This window comes from Penicillium daleae (assembly GCF_028827525.1).
Source record: "Penicillium daleae strain IBT 16125 chromosome Unknown utg000002l_segment0_segment0, whole genome shotgun sequence".
Lineage (NCBI taxonomy): Eukaryota > Fungi > Ascomycota > Eurotiomycetes > Eurotiales > Aspergillaceae > Penicillium > Penicillium daleae.
The window spans coordinates 7,065,362-7,085,960 of record NW_026623150.1 but is presented as its reverse complement, the minus strand read 5'-3'; the positions used below and the strand labels follow the sequence as shown (position 1 = coordinate 7,085,960).

Genomic DNA, 20,599 nt, shown 5'->3' with positions numbered 1-20,599 from the left:
ACGATGGGCGAATCAGCGGTGTTCGGCCGACGGCTGCCAGATGTGCATGCGGCGGGGGGAACAGATTGATAATCCTAGAGAGTCTTAGAGGGCCTGACCTGAGGTAAAAAGAATTATGTTGATTGTTATGCTCGTGCGTAATTCAGAAAATTGTGGTCTCCCTCCTTCTTGTCCTGGACGGCTCTTTTATGGTTCAGGGGAACCATCAGCATGTGACGGCATCCCGTGATCCCGCGATTCAAGTCCAGGTTCAGCTTCGGACTCAAGTACGGCCGCAACAGCAACTCGGTAGCCAGAGTATTGAGTAGGAGTTATCAGACCGACGGGTCTATGATGATATTCTACCAGAAAATGGTTCATAAGCCTTCAGAGATCCGAGCGCATTGATCGATAGATGCGTCTATTGGTCAAAGCTGGAAGACGACCTTGTTAGGCTTCGAAGGCAAGGGCCAGACAGGTACAGCGTGGTCTACAAATCGACAATGCATGCGCAGCATGAGAGAACAGCATAGTTGACACTAGCATGGCTTTGGCTTTGCTAAACAGCCCTCCTTTATCCATCTACGTCCTTGAACAGTATGATATGTAACCCTGATATGAAACCCATCGAACTCATGGGAAGAGCCAAATGGGCGATTAACGACGGGACAGCTCCTTCTGCGAATCTCGAAGGTCCCTCGACGGTCGCGACAGAATGCCGAAACCAGAGGGTGCTAAGCACATCAACTTCATCCCGACCAAGGCCGGTACATTAACGTGAGCGGAGACTCGTGGAGGAAAGGAAAGAAAAAGGAAAGCAAAAAGGAACCGAGAAAACAAAAAGGAACCTCCCGCACAAGCGAGAAATGGTCATGTGACTTCCACCAGAGTCTCGTACTAGTTGTGCTGTGCAGCTGCCCACGTGACTACCCCGGGTAGAAGGATCTTCCGAAGAGTAATTGCAGACGCCGTCATTGGTTCCCGGTCGGCAATCCCGTGACGGCTCCAAACCCGAGGTAGTCCGTTCCGATTGCTCGCGACGGGATTCTTCCTCTTCAACATCGAGAACTCGACGACGACGACCATCATGTTCTCTCAGAAGCTTGCTCAGCAATCGCTGCGACGGCGTATGTCCCATTGTCCTGAACCTTGGCTGTCTCCCAAATACCAATGTCGCTGACCATCTGTCCCGATTCACAGTTGCCGTCCAGCAGCCGCTCGCCATGCAGTCCATGATGCGCGCCTCCCCGGCCGCCGTCGCCCTCGGACAGACCATGCAGAAGAGGTCAGTTCATACCTGTGGCAGATTGAGTGACCTTGTTATCGAAATCCAGGGTAGCATTGGCAACCTCCGCGATAGCCATACGTCATCTGCAATTGCCGAAATTGATCAAGGCTAACCGACCATCCATTTGATATCCAGGCCCGTTACCTCCAACGCTGAGGACCCCGCCCAGATCCTGATCAAGCAGCGCCTGGCCCGCCCCGTCTCTCCTCACCTGAGCATCTACCGCCCCCAGATCGGCTGGATCGGCTCCTCCCTGCACCGTATCACTGGTGTCGCCCTCTCCGGCTCTCTCTACTTGTGGGCCACCGCATACCTCGCCTCGCCCGCTCTCGGCTGGCACCTCGAGTCCGCCTCCATGGTTGCCGCCATGGGTGCTCTCCCCGTCGCTGCTAAGGTTCTCCTCAAGGCTACCATGGCCCTCCCCTTCACCTACCACTCCTTCAACGGCCTCCGCCACTTGATGTGGGATACGGGCCGTGGTCTGTCCAACAACGTTATCATCAAGTCTGGTTGGACCGTTGTGGCCGTGAGCGTGACCAGCGCTCTGGCTCTTGCTTTCTATTAAGTTTATATACACATACCTGCTTGAGTTTTTTCCTTGTGTTAGTAAAAATGAATTTGGTCGAGCAATCTACACCTGAAATCGGGTCTCGTGGCACGAGCTAGGCGCAGATTTCTTTGTTTATTTACTATCCTTTACTTGATTCTTATCTAGATATCTTTGAAAGTGACCTGTATTGATTGGGCATGTTGACTAAACCCATACTGGTCGCGGCCCAAAATGCATATTTGAAAAGGATTCCTTGTTGTACCAATACTCCGTATATGCCACTGAAGGCTCACATTCTAGGGTAATACAGTACAAAAGGTAAGGTCCGAGAGTCCACTTCACGATCTGACCATTTCACGCTTTCCCAAATATCAATCCCCCATAAATTCCCGTCAACCAAATAACAAAGAGACGAGAGGTCTGCACGAGGACCATCACAACATGGCAAGGGTATCAAATTATGGCTGTTCCAATCAGCCCTCCCTAACAGCATGACCGTGTTATTTATGCAGGCAATCGAATTCTCCAGAGTAAGATCTGCAATGCCAAGCATCAGCCTCACCGTCCGGGATATATCGTGGGTATAGGTTGAACTAGGCACATACCTATTTCCATAGCTTGCTTTTCCCAACGCCAATCAGAAGCACATCAAACCCCAAAGCACCTAGACAGGGCTTGGTGGTGGGTTAGGCGGGAATGGGCGCGGCGAGGGAGGATCTTGGACTGAGTGATCGCTGGTAGGCATTCCCCCATTGAGGATATAGGGCTTCTGAATAGAGTACGAGCAGATAGCTTGAGAGCCAGAGATTGAGACAGCAAAGCAGACCATTGTAAGCGAATTAAGGGAGGTTAAGACGTCGAAGACTCTGAATCTTGTGGGAAAGTTGAGCAAAGGACAATATAACGAGAGAATAGTGAGGTGCGCTGATCAAAACCAGTAGTATGAACAATCTCAAGCTCAAGTCGCAGAAAAGAAGAGATTCACCAGCTTAACGAAGAAAGAAAGAATGCAAGATGGAACCTTCAATCCGACCCGTCTACTCTATTTAAACAGCTCCAGAAATCCAACAGAAGAGTCGGGGCCTAAGGAGACGCCATCCTACACCCACACCGTCGTACACCGCCATCCTGTCGGGCATCCCAATCAAGCATGACAGGAGGAGAAGCTCTCTGGAAAACGACATGAGGCTTCCGCTACCTCTCCTCCAGGTCTTGGGGATGGGTGTGGCTGTCCAGCCGGCCAACGGCTGGCACTTTTCTTGATAGCCGACGCTGCAAGGGCCCGACGGAAACGAAGAGGACTTGATGTATAAACCGTTGGACGGAGCCGTCACATACCTGCATCTCCTTTGACTATCCCGAACAATGCTGTATGCTGTGTTGCTTTTTATCGTTCCGATACAAGAGATATGCTTTTCTCTCGAAGCATATCTGACCGGTAGTCCATTTGAGATAAGCAATAATGGAGCCAAAAAATCCCTCCCCCAACCAATAAAGTCGAAACTAACGCTCGAAATGAAACGAGAATGCATTCTGTAGTCGAATGCCTGCTCGAAATCCTTTCCCCATACCCTAGACGCCTTCCCGAGAGGCTGCAGATTCTAGTGGAGTGACACCAGCGGTCTGAGCAGTCAATGCTCGGCTTCTTGCAGGGATCATCTTTGTTACGGATGGAGAGGCTCGAAGAGTACCGTCCGCGGCGGCTACTAGCCGCTTGATCTCCGCATCGGAGTGCCCTAGGGGCTCTGGTTTGACAGCTTCGTTTTGTGGCCTGAACGGTTATTTCTTCAGGGCCCGAGCTGGTGATATACTTGCTACGGAGTGTGGATATGATTCGCTTTGGGGGTTTATGCTTATTATTGTGACTCAATGGATTTATGATGTGTCAATTCTCGGGTACTCGGATTTCATGCTGTTATTTGACCGAAAATATTTCGACAATGCAATTATAGCCCCATCTCTGGATTCGAGAACAATCATCGACTGCAGGTGATTCAAAGCTGGCCAGGTCCCCCACAGGAAGGAGCATGAGAATGTATCCAGTCCCTTCCACCACAAACAAACCCAAGGACAGGAATCAACGCACGTGGATTCCTCTGTGCCTCCCGCCGTGCCACAAAAGCAAAGTCTCCTACCTTAACCAGGAGGATTCAGTCCTGTAGGAGGTAGGAGGAATGAAAATAGAGCTTTGCGGGTACAACGGCGCACAACAGGGCCGTTTTTCTGCAACGGGAGACAAGGGATGTGATCCCGGGGGCCAACCACAGTGTCCAGACCAGTTCGGCGGCTGCCAACATCCGGACTCGCGACATCAAGCAGTCTCAAAATCGGCCGAGCTGCGCATGAGCCGATCTTGCTCAACCGCACGTCATAGCTCGGTCGAAGCTCTGAGGAGAACCGTGTCTGGCTTCCGTGCGTCGAGGGGGGTGGACAAGGATTGCTGGACGAGACTTGGCTCGTCCAGTGCAGAGAATGCTGTCGAATATTCTCCTAAACTCTGCTCTGGCCTTCGGGTCATCTAGAACCCTACTGTTTTCGTATTTTGGGTGATTATTTCCCCCGAGGCGGCTGGCGAGCTGAGCGCCTGGTGGTTGGGCCGCGCTTAGACATGGTTGCGCCACCTTGGGAGGTTGCTCGTCCGGCCCGTTGCCCAGTCGGATAGCTAGATGGGGTTACCTGGCAGTGTTCTCGGGCCTTGCTCTCTGGCATGTGGGGTTGGAGAAAGATAGAAGCTGCCCGACTAGGCTTGCTGTAGAGCAATATTATCCAGAGTGGGATATTGCTGGAGATATGATGGGGAAGGAGGTGTCTCCTCTGCTACCTTGACCCTAGAAGGCGTCAGATACTGCGTGTACTTTTCAAATGGGAGCATGCAGCGTTGGATTCAACCCTCGACAGCATGAGATCTTTGACTTCAGAAGAAATTTGCACAGGACTGCTGCAGTCAGTGTAGGAATGGCTCCTCTTCCCTAGTCAACAAGGGCAACGACAAATGAGCGACACGAGCCACTCTGTTTTCAAACAGCGGTATGGAAATTCAGTCGATAGTCGTGTATCGGAATGCCATGCTATTTTTGACCGCCATGGCACTCTTCTGCGATTCATGGCGGATACAGTGGACTTGTCATTGTGCTTGAGAGATCGCGCACTATTTAGAAGCATGGAGTCGAGAGATTCTGAGAATCGCTGACAGCGAATGAAAATTCCTTGGCAGCCCCTGGTATTTTGTCACCGTCAGAGAAGTGCATTAGTGGTGACAAAGTCGATCCGATTTCAGCCACACATTGAGGCAACAGGTGCATCGGCATTCGCGCGCAGCAGCGGTGAAGGGCGCCTCGGGATGCATTTGTCTTCAATTACAGGGTGATCCACAGGTTAATCAGTATGCATTGTCAGTTGTCCAAGAAATTATCTGACGGAAAATCTCATCTGCACCATAATTCCGATTATTGTTGGTCTCTAGTTGGAGATCAACATAGGCCCATAAACATCAACTGGAAGGAAGCGGCAGTATCACACCGCCAAGGCCGAAATCTTTCCACACCTCCAACTCGACGATCGACTTCCGCAGACCAACCCGACCCCCATGGCTTCGAATCTGTCCACTCGAGCGGCTAGGACCGCATGCTCCGTCTCCAAGGCGGCTCCTCGTCCTCTTGCGACGCTTGTGCCCCGCCGCACCTTCGCTACGGACCCTGAATCCTCGACCAACCAGGCAGACCAGCCCCGATGGTCCTACACGCCGCCGCGCGCAAAGGCGCCCTTCAGCCTCCGATTGCACTCGAAGCGCCCATTCTTCCACGTGAACTCGGATCCTGCTCTGCTGGATCAGTTCTATATCCGTATGCTGGGCAATGGCGGTGACAAGGTCCTCTCTGACGAGCTGAAGTGGTTGGTCGTGACACACAAGAGTTTTGATCAAGGACGTCGAGGCTTCAACGACCGATTGGCCTTCATCGGTATGGGGAGAAACACTTTCTGGGCGGTATTTGGTGTCTTGTTACTAACTGGATGGACAGGCAAGCGTATTGTGCAATTGCAGGCCTCTCTTGCGCTGGTACAGAACCCCGAGGCTACTAATACCTCCACACCAACGGACCCTCACGGCCGCACGCCCTTCTCCCACCCGGCCCTGGATGGCCTCCGAAATCTCTCTCCAGAGACCAAGAGCTTCCTGACCGATCGGTCCAAGCTCGCCGAGCTGGCGCAAAAATACGAAATGCAGAAGGTCCTCCGGTGGACTCCTCGCAAGGTTCGAGATTGCCCTACGCCTCACATCTTTCTGAGCACCCCAGCTAACTTCTGTATCTCTTAGCCTGATGACCTCAAGGCTTCTGGTCTCGAACTCGTTTTGGCGCACACCATGTACGCCGTCATTGGAGCCGTCTCGTTGGAGAAGGGTGGACACATTGCCAACAAGGTGGCGCAGGATCGGATACTCGAGCCACTCGGCCTCAAGACAGTCTCGTAAAAGGGACGGGCCTGCCGGGGTTGGGGAATTGGATTGTACCATTAACCCTCCGCAGCATTTTCACGGCGTTTGTTTCTTTGATATTTCTGCTTGGGGCAGGGTGATTGGAGGCTGTACTGGACCTGGGTACACACCTTTTATCTACACGGCCGGTTGTACATGTATTATAACTAACTCTTCTATTCTGTTCATTGGCTATATTGCACAATACCACACACTTGATCGCTTGAAGATGGTCTCAATTGATATATAAAAAAGTAGTATATCCTCCGAGAATGAATGTACGGTTCCTCTGACACCGTCCGCGTAACAGTGAGCAAAATACACGGTCAGTTCTTATGGAACCCTCTTTACGAGGCCTAGTCTCCGCATCTCTGTATCGCAAGTATTCAGCAATTAAAAGACTGACAGCCAGTCCGACAGAATGTCGGGCAGCTGCAGAAAATCAAAATGACTTTGTACTGGCTTGCACTGTCTATAGAGAGCGTTGAAGAAGAAAGGAAAAAAGGGAAGAGAAATTTCGCCGAAGAGACTTTTATTTGGCTGGGCCAGTCACGCTAGTCCTCTTTGGGAGGACTGGGGCTCCACCGAAACTGCGGGCGACTGGCCCTTTTGGCCCTTTTGCTTTTGGCTGTGTTTCGACCAAACTGGCTGATGCTCTGGCTCCTCTCGGCTTCATCTCCAGCTCCTTTGTCCTTTTCCTCTCCCAGTCGACGACCTTCTCATTGATCATGTCGCAGTAGGGTGCAGCATGCGGATTTGTTGTTCCCCCACCTCCGAGCCCAAGACCAGATAATCGCCTTCGATACCCAACACGACACACCTCCATCTCCTCCCACCCCCCCATTGACACGTCATGGCATCGGCCCTCTTCTTCCTGGACCTGAAGGGCAAGGTATGTGTGTTGTGCAGCTTGTTTCGCTTTGGAAGCTATAGTTTCTGCAGTTGCTGGTCAATTCCCGTGGGGTACGGCGCTAACACCTCGACCAGACCCTTCTGGCCCGTAACTATCGCGGGGATATTCCCATGTCCGCGGTAGAGAAGTTCCCCATCCTCCTCAGCGAAGCCGAAGAAGAATCCCCGGCCGTGCCTCCCTGCTTCTCCCACGAGGGTGTCAATGTATGTTCCACCACCCACTCTATTCTCTGCGCGCTTGTCGATCCATCCCGCCCTCCTTATTGTCTCCTTATTTGTGTGCGCATCTGCATGGAACTGACACGGACCGATCTTCCGAATCATAGTACCTTTATATTCGCCACAGCAACCTGTACATTCTCGCTTTGACTAAACGAAACACAAATGCCACCGAGATCCTCCTCTTCCTCCACAAGCTTGTGGAGGTCTTCACCGAATACTTCAAGGTCCTCGAGGAGGAGAGTATTCGGGATAACTTTGTCATCATTTACGAACTGTTGGACGAGATGATGGACTTTGGATACCCACAGACAACAGAGAGCAAGATCCTGCAAGAGTAAGTGGAAATCTAGCTGTCATTGTCAAGTGGCACGTGTGGAGGTGGTGTGGGCTTGATAGGCTAACATGCGTGAACTTGACCCATACAGATACATCACCCAAGAATCACACAAGCTCGAGGTCCAAGCACGGCCACCCATTGCAGTCACGAATGCCGTATCCTGGCGAAGCGAAGGTATCCGCTACCGCAAAAACGAGGTCTTCCTGGATGTGGTCGAGTCTCTCAACCTGCTGGTCTCGGCTAACGGAAACGTCCTGCGATCCGAGATTCTGGGCGCCATTAAAATGAAGTGTTATCTGAGCGGTATGCCCGAGTTGCGATTGGGTCTGAATGACAAGGCCATGTTCGAGACGACAGGCCGGGCCACGCGGGGCAAGGCTGTTGAGATGGAGGACGTCAAATTCCACCAGTGTGTGCGGTTGTCACGGTTTGAAAATGACCGGACGATCAGCTTTATTCCCCCGGACGGTGAATTCGAACTTATGAGCTACCGGTTGAATACACAGGTCAAGCCGCTGATCTGGGTGGAGTGTTTGGTGGAGTCGCACTCGGGATCGCGCATTGAGTATATGCTGAAGGTATGGCTGGCCCTCAAAGCTGTCTTTCCGCAAGTTCAAGACTAATCACGTTGTTTGATATAGGCCAAAGCTCAATTCAAACGCCGCAGTACTGCAAACAACGTTGAAATTCTTGTCCCCGTCCCCGAAGATGCAGACTCACCTCGATTCCGCACCAACATCGGAACTGTGCACTATGCTCCCGAGAAGTCGGCGATTATCTGGAAGATCAAGCAGTTCGGTGGTGGCAAGGAGTTCCTCATGCGGGCGGAGCTGGGTCTTCCCTCCGTGAAGGGAGATGACGAGCATGGCGGTGGTATGACTGGCGGCTTTGGTGGAAGTATGGGCGGAGCTGGCGCAATGGGCAAGGCGAAGCGACCTATTAACGTCAAGTTCGAGATCCCCTACTTCACCACCTCCGGTATCCAAGTGCGATACTTGAAGATCACGGAGCCAAAGGTATGTTCACTGTCGCTATTTACTGGTCCTACAGAGACTTCATGGCTAACTCCTCTCTTTATAGCTTCAATACCCCTCCCTCCCCTGGGTCCGCTACATTACACAATCAGGCGACATTGCGGTCCGCATGCCGGACGTTCAATAAAGCAATTCGTCTACTGATTTCTGCATGAGTAATCTGTACAGCCCTTTCTTGTCTCCCACTTCGACCTTTTCCACACATTTCTACAACATCAAGGCTATATTTTGTACTCCGTTGAGGCCGGCCGGTCCGATAGATAATTCAATCCCGACGTTCTTCCTGTTCAGTTGTCTTGACTGTATTTGCATAGATGCGATTAGAAATCCCCAGATAAGCTTGGATATGCCAAAATCAGCGACATTTACTTTCCGTTGTCTTCTAACTCCTCCGACTCCGTGTTAATAGGCGAGCTGGGTTCTGTCTAATTATCTTGTCCTTTGGCTGGGATTCATTGCACGTTCATATCTAGCCAGAAGTAAGAAATTAAGGAAAGGTATTGATTGCAAGGCCAGTGATTAGAAATGTGTGCCGAACTCCCGACTTTGGACGCCTGATTTGGCGTCATAAGAGATAGGCGAGCTAGATCCCTACCCCAATCATAGAGCTCTGCTCGAATCTTGTGTAGATTATGAATTCTCGATTTATCATCTGTACTTTGTGTCGATATTGCACAAAATTATGCTTAGACAGTAAAGTCGGTACGTCATAACGATGAATAGCCGCATAGGTCAAGGCTTGGGGCCAAGCTTCGACCAACTAATGTGCTTATTGTGGTACGCGTTGATTAAAGGTTCGTGTCACAACTGATCCTGAAGGATTTCTTTCTGCGTGTAAGTGCTCAAGACTACGGACACTATGAGTCAAGCAATCTTGGCTAGTTAGCTTGTTCTCTAATGCGGGCTCCTCGTGTGCTTGAACCACCTTGAAAATGGATCAAATCAAACGTTCCCAGACGATGGGAAGTTTGAGGCTTGTGGCACTAGCCTCGATCTCGGGACAATTAACTCCCCGTCTCGGTCTAATAGTTGGAATTCTCCCGATTGGAAGCCATATCAAGTATACTAAGGAATTCAACTATACATAGAAGTATAAATTGTCCAGCTTCAGCAAGCAACTATGATCGATCCAATACAAAACAACAATTCTCTACCCGGGCTTCTTGTTCTCAACCGGCATGTCGAAATTGATCACCGTCTTCGGAGCCACCGGTAACCAAGGTGGTTCTGTTATCCGCACCATTCTCGCCGATCCAGAGCTATCCAAAGAGTTTCGCGTCAGAGCCGTCACTCGCGATCTGAGCAAGCCAAAAGCAAAAGCCCTGGCAGAGAAGGGAGTTGAGCTAATAAAAGTATGGCACAAGCATTGCTCAATACTATTTTGGAGTGCCACTTTCTGACTTTGTTTCTACAGGGAGATATGTCATCGCAAGAAGATGTCACCAAAGCAGTTGACGGAGCTCACGCGGTGTATCTTGTCACCAATTTCTGGGAATCAATGTCCGCCAAGCCTGAAATCCTGCAAGGAAAGGTAGTCACAGATGCTTGTAAAGCAGCAGGCGTGAAGCACTTGATATTTTCCTCTCTGATTAATGCGGCCAATGCAACTCAAGGACGACTGGTCAACATTACTCATTTCGACGGCAAAGCTGAGGTTGAGGAGTATATTCGCGAGCGCGGTATACCAGCTAGTTTTGTCATGCCGGGTATTTTCATGAGCGAATTGTTCTCGTTCATTCGAAAGCAAGAGGATGGATCGTTCATGATGGCGATACCTGTTTCTCCAGGGACTATTGCCCCATTTATTGATGCTAGCGTTGATACAGGTGAGCAATCTCTGGGATCTGTGTGTTGATTGCTAAATGACTGACGTATGAAAGGAAACTTCGTTCGGGCTGCTCTTCGACACCCTCCAACGGAGAAGGCGAATGTCATTTATGCTGCTAGTGACTATTACAGCTTCGAACAAATTGCAGCTGACTTTGAGGCTGTAATCGGTACACCCCTCAAGGTAGTCCCTGTTCCCGGGGACATGTTCAAGGGTTTCCTCGCCGCATCGCTGCCACCAGACATGGTTGACGAGATTTATGAGAATCTAGTTATGCTTGAGGATCCTGGTTACTATGCTGGGGCTGATTTGTCCCAAAGTCTCGAGTTATTGTCCGAGAAGCCCGTGAGTGTGAGGGAGTTTTTTGAGAAGAACCGCAAGTATTGGGGTTGATGGTGTGTCGTGTTGATGATGCAGACGTACTTAGCACAATTTTCAATACGTTGGATAAGAATTCGATGCGGTTTCTTGAATAGATCATGCCTAGAAGATCATCATTGGAATACTGCCAGTGTAAAAGGATTTCATGGTTTAAATCCAGGTGGTGACGATTCTCGTTACCAATTGCAACCGCAAGTCTGTACAATATAATAACACATGGCCCAAGAAGTGACCATATAACTCCACTGCGGCCAGCCTTCGCTGCGAACATTATTGAAGGTCCAACCCTTTCTGGGAAGATCCACGTATAAACCCACGACCATAGCAAAATGCGCAGTGTAGAAAGCTGTTAAGACATGTAATATTAATACTGTGCCCCGGTTAAGTAGATTGGGAATTCCCTCAGGCCATCCTTGCTGCAATCCAGGAGACGAAGCCGTCTCCGGCTTGAAGACATAACGAGGCGATGAAATAGTGATATTTACCTCCCTCTAATGCTGGCAGGCAGTTCACAAGAGAAGGATCTGAAATAAAGTCGCAGATGTTTTCTTCAGCAAAGATTTGTCCAATGGCTTCTAGGACCTGTCCCGGGTAATATAAAGGGTGATAGGGTCATCTCCCGGATTCTGGCCCGAGAAAAGGCCCGTTTCGGTTCGGCCACCCTCGTGAGCGAAATGCGGCAAATAACGAAGAGTGGCCAAGTTGATGGGGCAATCGGTCCCACTACACAAGGAAGCTGGAAAAGGGACAATCGATCGACTGCGAACTATCGTGAGAACTCTCTAAGAAAGAAGAGGGAAGAAGAGCGAGGACTAAATAGGCCTCGAAGTAATCAGCAGACGGCGGGCGCTGCCCTGGAAATCTCCATCGCATGTCATGAAGAGTACAAGGAGAAAAATATTCCACATGATGAGGATGAACGGGGGGTGATACAGGCAAGCAGATCGTCAGGTAAAACGCGACATCCGACGACCTGATATGGCCGTGGCTTGCTTCAAAGGCGAGCAGACTAACGAACTCGTGGGCCGCCGCGTTTTCTCTCTGTTGTTTTATAATGCTCGTTCCTTTCGTGATGTTACCTGGTAGCGTCGATCGAGTTAACTTCTGATGTAACACTGCTGAGAAACCTGGAAGGTAATATCGCAACCCCAGCTAATGATCAGAATGTCAAGAAAAATGGTGGCTTCATATTTGTCCATGATGTCGAAGTGCTTCTTAAGAAGAGTCTTGGAGCCGTCAATCGATTCAGAGAGGGCGAGAGAATGAGCAAGTAATCCACATCAACAAGCATGTATAACTCTTGCTTCACAAAAAGGCAGTATTTGGCATGAAACTGCCGGGGGATGGAGTTGTAATGTCCAATAATTCCCCGAAATACCAATAAATTGGCTCTTCAAGACGCCCATAACTTATGCCGAGTCTAGAATGCATTTCAATTCCCAAGCCAAGGGAATCTCCGCCAGAAGAGGCCATACGGTTCTGGCAAATCCACGTAGATCAAGTCATTGATATCTACAGGTAAGAAAGCAGTCGCAATATCCACATGGTGAAAATGCCAACCCTTCATAGACGCGATAGCCACAAGGATGTGGAAGGTCGTCTGCTAGGTTACAGACGCCTAGACCTGAGCACAATCTGTGCCGACCTTCGGTGAAGGAAAGGCCCAGGCGGAAGCGAAACTCGTGTGAGAGACGTATAGCCCGTGCCGTATAGCGAGGGATTGAACCGTCTGTGATTTTCCGATGCCGCTTTGGTTGACTACAGAGGCATATGGAGCCACATTTTTGGTGTCGTCGTACTGCGCGAAGTATTTGTTGAGCTCTTCGTAAAAGTCCAGGGAAGCTCTTCATTCAGGTACGTAGCTCGCTCTGAAGCGTTCTGACATAAACCATGCATGACCAAGCGAGAGTGCCGAAGAGATATTTTTAAGAGCTAGCGTTCCCCTCTTCGTTCATCTATATACTCCCTTTTTGTTGGGAACTTCGATGGAATTGATCAGCCATGAAGAAGCAATGAAGATGCCTGTTTCCTGCTTAGCTGCGTGGGCATGATTTGATGCCCATGTTTGCTATATAATATCAAATGCCGTGTACCACGGAAACTGTGTTCTCTTCAGCTCATCGATAGATTTGGCGAAGAATCTTATCCTGCACCACTAGGCAAATCAACCAGAATACGCCTTCTGCAGACACATATTGGTATTTTTGCCTCAGGCACATGTGTAACACTCGTAGTGTTCATCAGTGTGAATTTTCTCTCGGGATAGAATGAAGAGACATGGCAATGAGAAGCAACCTCTGTCCCGGGACCCCACCGAGGCTTAAAGGAAGTGCCATCAAGGCAGTATATAACTAGCTGTTCAAAGACAGATCACTCATGACAATGGTTGCCATCATACGGCCGGGCGTGAAAGGAGAACTTGGCCCTAGAATACCCTCAAGCTGTTCTCCCTACTTAGCCAACAAGTCTAATTTTGTATCAGTTTCGAGTCCGCCCTTCGGGTCGATCGACGGACCGAGAAATCCACTGATTGTGGTGGACAGAGTCTGTGGATGAGCCAAGGGCAGACATGGCAAGTCTTCTTCACGTCGACTAGATAACGGCATAGGATATATAGGAGTGGAAATGGATTATGTGAAGTTGGGGCCTGCAGAGGGCCGTTCTGGTAATCGTATACAGTCGGAGCAGACAGAAACTAGAAAGAAAGCTGATGTTTTGCAAGGATGGGGGCTGTTTTATAGATGGCCTAGATTGTCAAAAGGCAAACACAGCACACACCTCAGTATGGCTTGTAGAGAAACAAAGCGAGTACATAAGCAGGTATCTATAACCTGGAATAATGTGTCTACAACGTTTCAATGAAACTGATCCAATGATTACGGGAGTCCTCGCTGTTTCTGACCTGTATGAAGGGAGCTAGCCAGCTTACATGTATGTTGCGAGAACAATGTTCCACCTGCATAGGTAACACAGTCTCGGCAAGTATATCATTGTCAACCTCGGCTGGAAGATGATTTATTCCCACCTCGATCTAAGAAGAGACAAAAAACGAGACTGGCACACAATGCAAAAATCAAAGCTGCCACGATCTAACCAAGCAAAAACGACAAAATAGCAAATCATGCATTGTTCATACCGCAACGCCGTATCACAGGTATCAGCGCCCGTAAAAATAAACCTCGACTTTTCTGCCAACCAAAAAAAGAGTATCACAAAAAGGGCCTCAGAATATGCCGGCTATACATGACACAACAGAACGCTACAAACCAACAAGCTCAAGTAGCCACCACCATGGCTCAACCGTGAACAGCCACCCCATTCGTTACCGGATCCTCGGGTGTTTCTGGTGGTGGTAGAGGGAAACCATCTGATCGACCGGAGGCGGCTGCTTTTGAAAAGCCCTCACGGGCGAGCATGGTATTCAACACGGCACAGTTGTACGCTGCCTCTCCGGGCGGAACGACCAGGAAGATGTAGGTGTTGTCGGTGAAGCGACCGAGGAAGATGTTGAATTGGGGAGTTTTGGTGTGCATGACGACGAAGCCGGCTGAGGCGGGTGTGGTGAGAGTATTCCGAGCGGCACAGTGCTTGAATGCCTTCATGATATTGGAGAGGCGCTCATGGCGATCGTAGATAGGGTTGAGGTCGCCTATTTCGGAGGAAACGGAGGTTACAGTGAGGAAAGTTGAGCGCTCGAAGAGGATCACCTCCTCAGCATCGATCTTCTTTGCAAAGGCGCTGAGGAACCGTTCAATCACGGTCAGATTGGGGATGAGCTTATGTACGATGCCCGCCCAGGCCTTGTAAAGCGACTGGTCCCAAATACTGCTGCCAAAGGTATCGACGCGGAAGTGTTCGGATCGGGAACGGATCAATGCTGAGCGTTCTTCGTAGATGCGCTGGCGATGCTCGGCCTGGATCAGGTCCATCTTGTGGACGAGGCAGAAGACGTAGGCATTTGGGCTGAACTCGCGTAGTGCTTCGATGATTGCGTTATAGGTGTCCAGGTCACGGTCCACTTCGCGCGATTCAATATCGAAGACGTAGATAAGGACGGCAACGTCGGAGAAGATGTTGCCGCGTTGGGAGGCTAAATAGGTTTCCATGAAGGCATCTTGTCTGGAGCGCGATAAGAGATTATCCTCGGTTAGCTGAGATGTTTTCTGATGCTATCCTCGGTATGCGACACGACAACTCACCCTCCGCAGTCCCACAAGTTCAGCGTTAGGTTGCCCATGAACTTGACATGGCTATGCTCGACATCAATCGTCGCACCGAGTCGGCGCACATCTTTGGCGACGTAGTTGCTGAAAATAATCGAGCGCATGGACGACTTTCCCGAGCCACTCTTGCCCATGAGCAACACCTTTCTCTTCTTCTTGCGAGCATCCATGCTGGCGATCTGCTGGTTTGGCGCTGAGCTCGGATGATTGCCCCGCAAGAGCGGGGGTGGGCCCGGGTGCTTATGAGAGACGACTCAAGCGGGCGATAAAGCTGAGGGAGGTCTGGGTCAGCCTGTATGGTGTTCTCAGTAAGAATAGCGCATGGCCGGGTCTTTTCCGAGGAATTGGGGGTGACTGGCGAGAGGAAGGTAGTTGTAGCTCCAGCCTTCGAATGCGGAGTGAGCGGATCAACCTCGCCCCGGTGAATGGTCACATGACCTGACGTGATGGGGAAAGGGGAGCTTCGAGGGGGTCGGGGAACCTTAAATTTTTGGTTTCAAATGCACCGGAAATTACTAAAAACGTATTGATCCAGTTTTCCCTCGAGGACTCGGATTATTCATGTACCTTTACTCCCGCGACAATAGCGGATAGGTCACATAACCGAGGTACCGGAATGACGACATTGGTAAGACAGTGTGACAGGTTACGAAGGAGGATGCATTTCCAATGTTGCCAATAATCCTAAAACAGGATTCTCAGGGGAAAGGCCAGCTAGGGAATATATGCAAGAGAAATAAACATAGCTGTTGAAAGCAAGTGCAAGAAGTGAAGAAGGAGTAAAAAAGAAACAAAGGGTGGTATCCGAAAAAGAAACACAACCACGGTCTGCTGAACAACAGCAATATGCATGAAAGGCCTCGATCGGAAAAAGAAATATAATGATAGAGAAACCCTCCCAAAAGCTGAGAGGTTAGAAACACACGCAAGCAACGAGGAGGCCATTCGTAAAAGAAGAGTTATCAAGAAGAATGAAATAAAGCGAAAAAAAAAAAGAAAGGAAAGGAAAGGTCATCAACAGTTCATAAAGTTCAAGACAGAGCACCCATATCCAGCAAGAAGAGAAGCAAAAGTTAGGATTGGTGCTCTGCGAGGTATCCAATCATCCATTAACTCATAGGTGTAGGGCATTAGAAGACTGTGCCATCGGAGCGGATCATAATTGGCGGCTCTTTGGTGTTTGGCCTGGAGACTTCGGCGATTTCACGACCACCCTATGAAAATATATTAGCAATATTCCAAAGATATTAGTTAGTGCATCTGTATGACAAACCTTCCACGTTCCGGCCTCTAGCATCTGCGCCAGAGTGAGTTGTTCCTCTGCTCCCGTGAGTCCCAGCTGAGTGTTAACCTCGTCCAGCAACTCATCCAAAAAGCCGACAGTGGCAGACCTCCACTCCACAATGACATCGTCATCTGTCGAGAACAAAGGCACAACCTCCATATTGGGCTGGCCTTTGATTTGCGCATTCTCCCTGAATGATTGGAGGCCACGCTCCATATCAGCTTCCTTGAGACTCAAAAGGCCCATGTCGATCAGAAGACCACCATTACGATACTCTGGCAGACCGGTCAAGAGGTCAGTGCCGGCGAAGTGGATTGCCATCAACTTCGACATAGGTACCATAATCGAGTAGCAAAGCCATTGCGTGAGCTTGTGGAATGGGATGATGCTCTCCCATGCCGGTGCAGGTGGGGATATCGGAAGGATTGAGCACTGCCAAGCATCGCCAATGGCCACGCCGTCAATCTGTGTGCGCGAGGGGGGCCAGATAGAGGAAAAGCCATCCATTAGTACGGTCCACAGCGTCGTGATAGGGACAATAGGCACAGAAGAAGCGAGTGTCGATGGGTGTCCTAGCAAGTAATCTGTTCAAAAACGAAATTAGAACGTAAAATGGAATATAAGGGGACCAATTTCCTCCTACCTAGCATGTTTCCAGGTCGTGCATCCACGCCGAAAAAGTCCTGATTGTTCAGCGCCTCCGACAAGCGCACTAATAGCCCAGCCCGCCCCTCAATACCGGCCAGCGGGTTCTGGTCTGAGTGCTGCATCCCCTTTGCCAGCTTCTCGACGGTAACCTTCTTGAGGCCGGCTCCATCGACTTGGCAAGGTTCCGTAGGGTCGCTGCTGAAAAGACCAGACTTGAACATCTCCAGACTGCAGACTGCCAGACCCTCGCTACGCGAATACACCCTGCCAGACTCCTTGGACTTATACGACCATTTGGCGCCGGCGCCGGCATCGAGTAGCACCGAGACCACGAACAGGTCGATCAGACGGCGAGTTCGTTCCTGCGGGTCAATGCTACTAGGCCAAGACTGGAGCAGTTGGTTAATGCGTGGTCTACCACCGACGTCAAAGTGTTGCCAGCGGCCGTGTGGAGGGATATTCTGATAGTCCGGAGCATAGTCTCGCTGTGAGGGCCCGAATTAGTCACGTGCGCGAACGGATACTGCGATATCTTGGCGAGTCAATTTTTTACCTTGATAATAGACACAACATATTGAGCCGTCGCCTTGAATTTGCTCATATCGACATCGAAATGGTTCAACTTGTTGCGTTTGGCTGCCTTGAGGACAATCTGAGCGCGCTGGCGCACGGCGTGAATGCTGCGGAGATAGGCGGCGGGGTCCAATGCTGGGTCGGGCGGTTTCGCAGTGGGCATTTCTGGAATGGAGACCGGCGGGCCACTGCCCTTGTAACCAGGAGATCGGAGAGAAGTGTTGGAGGTTCGGGCGCTGTTAGCAGAGACGAATGACTCCTGCTCGTCCCTGTCGCTCTGGACCGAGTTTTTGGAATTGCGCTTGAAGATGCCCATGGCGACAGAGAATTTGGTACTCGTCGTTTGTAGTCCGTAATGCGCTGTCCGTTTGTCTTGAGCCTTCGATTATCTTGCGTTTGGATTCTTTACCCCCCTACGACCCGGGATTTCAAAGTGGAGACACGGTAATGATGACAAGGAGACGAGGAGTAGTTGGATCGACTGGCAGCATTCGGTATCGTTGGCGGGGGTTTTGTCGCCGTTGGTTGAACTAGAAGTGTGTTGGGAGTTGGAAATGTTGTCTTGTTTTTCGAGCTCTGGAGATGGTGCCTGGGTATAATGGGATTGAGATCATACGAATAAAAATAATAATCAAAATAATCAAACAATAATAAATCTGGGATAAAATAATCAAATAAATAGTGCAGTAATTTTTTTCTCCCAAGCTCCGAAATACTCGGGCGGGGCGGTCGGTGGCCGGACTTTTTCTTGACAATCTCCACGGTTTAGGGATCCTCTAGTCTCTTAGCTCGTTCGCCCCGTCCAGCCTTCATTAAGTTGGGGGGGGGGAGAACGAGGGCGAGAATGAATAATTTTAGTATGACCAAGGCGGAGCCGTTGAGCTATGGTCAATATAGCGGAGGATCATGATTTTAAGAGCAGTGCTACGCATTGACTGATGAATAAAGCAGAATAGTCGGGTATAAGGGGCAACTATAATGAATGGATGAATGGACACGAGTTCAATACCCCTGGAAGAAAAGTTCAACAAGTCAAAAAAAAGGTTAGCAGCGAGGCACAGAATTGCGACCCTCGGAAGTGGGGGGAACAGCGAGTACGGAGGGGGGAACATCAAGCTAAAGTCCCAAAGTACCTGGTACATACAGCTAAGGAGCATCATCGATAAATCTACCAGGGCCGAAAGTACCGGGTACTGACCCTGGAGTTAACTGGAGTAGGTTACCTCCTGGCTGCTTTAGAAGGTGGATTTACGGTTTACAAAACCCTGGAAAGACTTCCGCGGAAGGCACCAAGAAGTCTGCTTTTTCTGTGATTTACCTTTTGGATTTTTATTTATTTTTTGGGGGGCTATAGAGGTTCAGTCCTGAAGTTTCTTCCAATTCCGTTATTCGAAGAGCTTAATTGTTCAGGAACTAGCTATGACGAAAGGTGTAGGGCATACGCAAAAGCTTTCAACACTGAATCAATAATCACAGAGGGAGACGAGGTCTAAACCAGAACTTGCTAACCGACTAGTCCCGCTAGAGTAGAAACGAAAAGGAAGGGGATAGAACGGAAGCAGAGTACGTGTATACAGTCAGATCGCGCAGATATCGATCAGGCCTTCCCCGAAAAGGGGTCTCCCCCTCCTCCTCCTCCCCCTCCTCGTCCCCCTCCTCCCCCCCTTCTTCGCCGATAGCCAGGACCACGACCTCTTTCCGGGACGTACTCTAGTCCCTAGTAGAATACTACACTATTACGGAGAACTAGATGCCGGGGGAAGCCTCGATGCACGATCCGACACCCCGCGATCCTCGATAAGTTTCTGTCTATAACCAGCGTTTTTAAGGATTATTAGTATTCTTAGCTAGATGATAGAACAAAGGGCATCCTAGGACTGGTACCTCTGGATTGTCTAGAAGCCGACTGCAAGGCGCTTAGAGATAACTGACAATACTGTCCTATTAGCATTATTTAATCTGTAATGATGAATATCGATTCGCATCAGCCCACGTTCGTCGGCTCCAATGGATCTAGATCGTGGCGACACGCGCCCCGCGCCGAACCAGGGAAATCGGACGGTCAGGTTTCTGATTATGGTTCACGCGGGAGGGCTAAGTCCATGTTCACGCCGGCAAAACAATAGAATCCTTCTGACTTGTGGGATTTCACCAGATTCACATGCATCTGCATGCAAGACGGGGGATTCGTCCTCCGTTGACTGGCTACATGCTTAAAGCTACCATCTACAATGTACGCACGTCCTTCTCCGTAGTGTATTAAGACCAAGCCTAAGCGGATTATCTCCCCCAAGTTCCCAACGCCTCCTGCTGCCTGTAGTGGAATACAGACTACCACGTGTAGTTCAACTAGCGGAAAACTTTGTCAGGAGTATGTATGCCAATATGGAGGCCGGGGTATAGTAATGTGCAAGACAATCAACTTCAGCTATGTTGGATGTTCTTATGATCTAGAACACCAAGATACCAACATTTATCAGCATATGCCGGGATTTGACGTAGAGTACGGTTAGAAAACAGGGCAATTGTCCGATCTGATGTGCACCGTGCTCACCCTGTTGTGGCGGAGGTATCCCGGAGTCAGCACTAGCATCGGTGATGCAACACTACTGCAAGGAACGGGCGTCAATTCGCGCGTCCTGCGAACTTCCTATTCTGTGCGTGAACTATTGTGTTATTCGTGAGCAATTCATTCCTAGCCCACTATCGACCTGGCGACGCCCTGGATGTTTCATACCGTAGCAAAGTAAAGTACCGCTGCAACTAGAGCGCTACGTGAGCTATCGCGATCATATCGCGCGTAGATTTACCGGAGGGTCTTCCAGTCCTGAGCTGGCTTGTTATGCAATAAATTAACTGGGTCTA

At 49.9% G+C, this 20,599-nt stretch overlaps 6 protein-coding genes across 6 annotated transcripts; 4 read left to right on the top strand and 2 right to left on the bottom strand.

The window, feature by feature from the left end:
* Nucleotides 1-1,066: 1,066 nt before the first annotated feature.
* Nucleotides 1,067-1,832, top strand: N7458_003432 (uncharacterized protein; the record flags this gene model as incomplete). Its single annotated transcript, XM_056906815.1, has 3 exons — nucleotides 1,067-1,106; nucleotides 1,180-1,264; nucleotides 1,403-1,832. The coding sequence occupies 3 exons, from the start codon at nucleotides 1,067-1,069 to the stop codon at nucleotides 1,830-1,832; spliced, it is 555 nt and encodes a 184-aa protein (XP_056770922.1).
* Nucleotides 1,833-5,403: 3,571 nt separating this feature from the next.
* On the top strand, nucleotides 5,404-6,288 carry N7458_003431 (mitochondrial 54S ribosomal protein mL57; the record flags this gene model as incomplete). Its single annotated transcript, XM_056906814.1, has 3 exons — nucleotides 5,404-5,776; nucleotides 5,837-6,069; nucleotides 6,133-6,288. The coding sequence occupies 3 exons, from the start codon at nucleotides 5,404-5,406 to the stop codon at nucleotides 6,286-6,288; spliced, it is 762 nt and encodes a 253-aa protein (XP_056770921.1).
* Nucleotides 6,289-7,144: 856 nt separating this feature from the next.
* Nucleotides 7,145-8,923, top strand: N7458_003430 (AP-1 complex subunit mu; the record flags this gene model as incomplete). The annotated part of the gene is made up of 6 exons (XM_056906813.1): nucleotides 7,145-7,183; nucleotides 7,279-7,407; nucleotides 7,530-7,759; nucleotides 7,851-8,340; nucleotides 8,404-8,778; nucleotides 8,843-8,923. The coding sequence occupies 6 exons, from the start codon at nucleotides 7,145-7,147 to the stop codon at nucleotides 8,921-8,923; spliced, it is 1,344 nt and encodes a 447-aa protein (XP_056770920.1).
* A 1,051-nt stretch (nucleotides 8,924-9,974) lies between these two features.
* N7458_003429 (NmrA/HSCARG family protein) lies at nucleotides 9,975-11,017 on the top strand (the record flags this gene model as incomplete). The annotated part of the gene is made up of 3 exons (XM_056906812.1): nucleotides 9,975-10,148; nucleotides 10,211-10,622; nucleotides 10,677-11,017. 3 exons carry the CDS (start codon nucleotides 9,975-9,977, stop codon nucleotides 11,015-11,017), a joined length of 927 nt encoding a protein of 308 aa, XP_056770919.1.
* Nucleotides 11,018-14,301: 3,284 nt separating this feature from the next.
* N7458_003428 (Rag GTPase GTR1) lies at nucleotides 14,302-15,398 on the bottom strand (the record flags this gene model as incomplete). Its single annotated transcript, XM_056906811.1, has 2 exons — nucleotides 14,302-15,124; nucleotides 15,205-15,398. The coding sequence occupies 2 exons, from the start codon at nucleotides 15,396-15,398 to the stop codon at nucleotides 14,302-14,304; spliced, it is 1,017 nt and encodes a 338-aa protein (XP_056770918.1).
* Nucleotides 15,399-16,358: 960 nt separating this feature from the next.
* Nucleotides 16,359-18,050, bottom strand: N7458_003427 (URC4/urg3 family protein; the record flags this gene model as incomplete). The annotated part of the gene is made up of 4 exons (XM_056906810.1): nucleotides 16,359-16,442; nucleotides 16,502-17,097; nucleotides 17,157-17,646; nucleotides 17,715-18,050. 4 exons carry the CDS (start codon nucleotides 18,048-18,050, stop codon nucleotides 16,359-16,361), a joined length of 1,506 nt encoding a protein of 501 aa, XP_056770917.1.
* Between the last annotated feature and the right edge of the window lie 2,549 nt (nucleotides 18,051-20,599).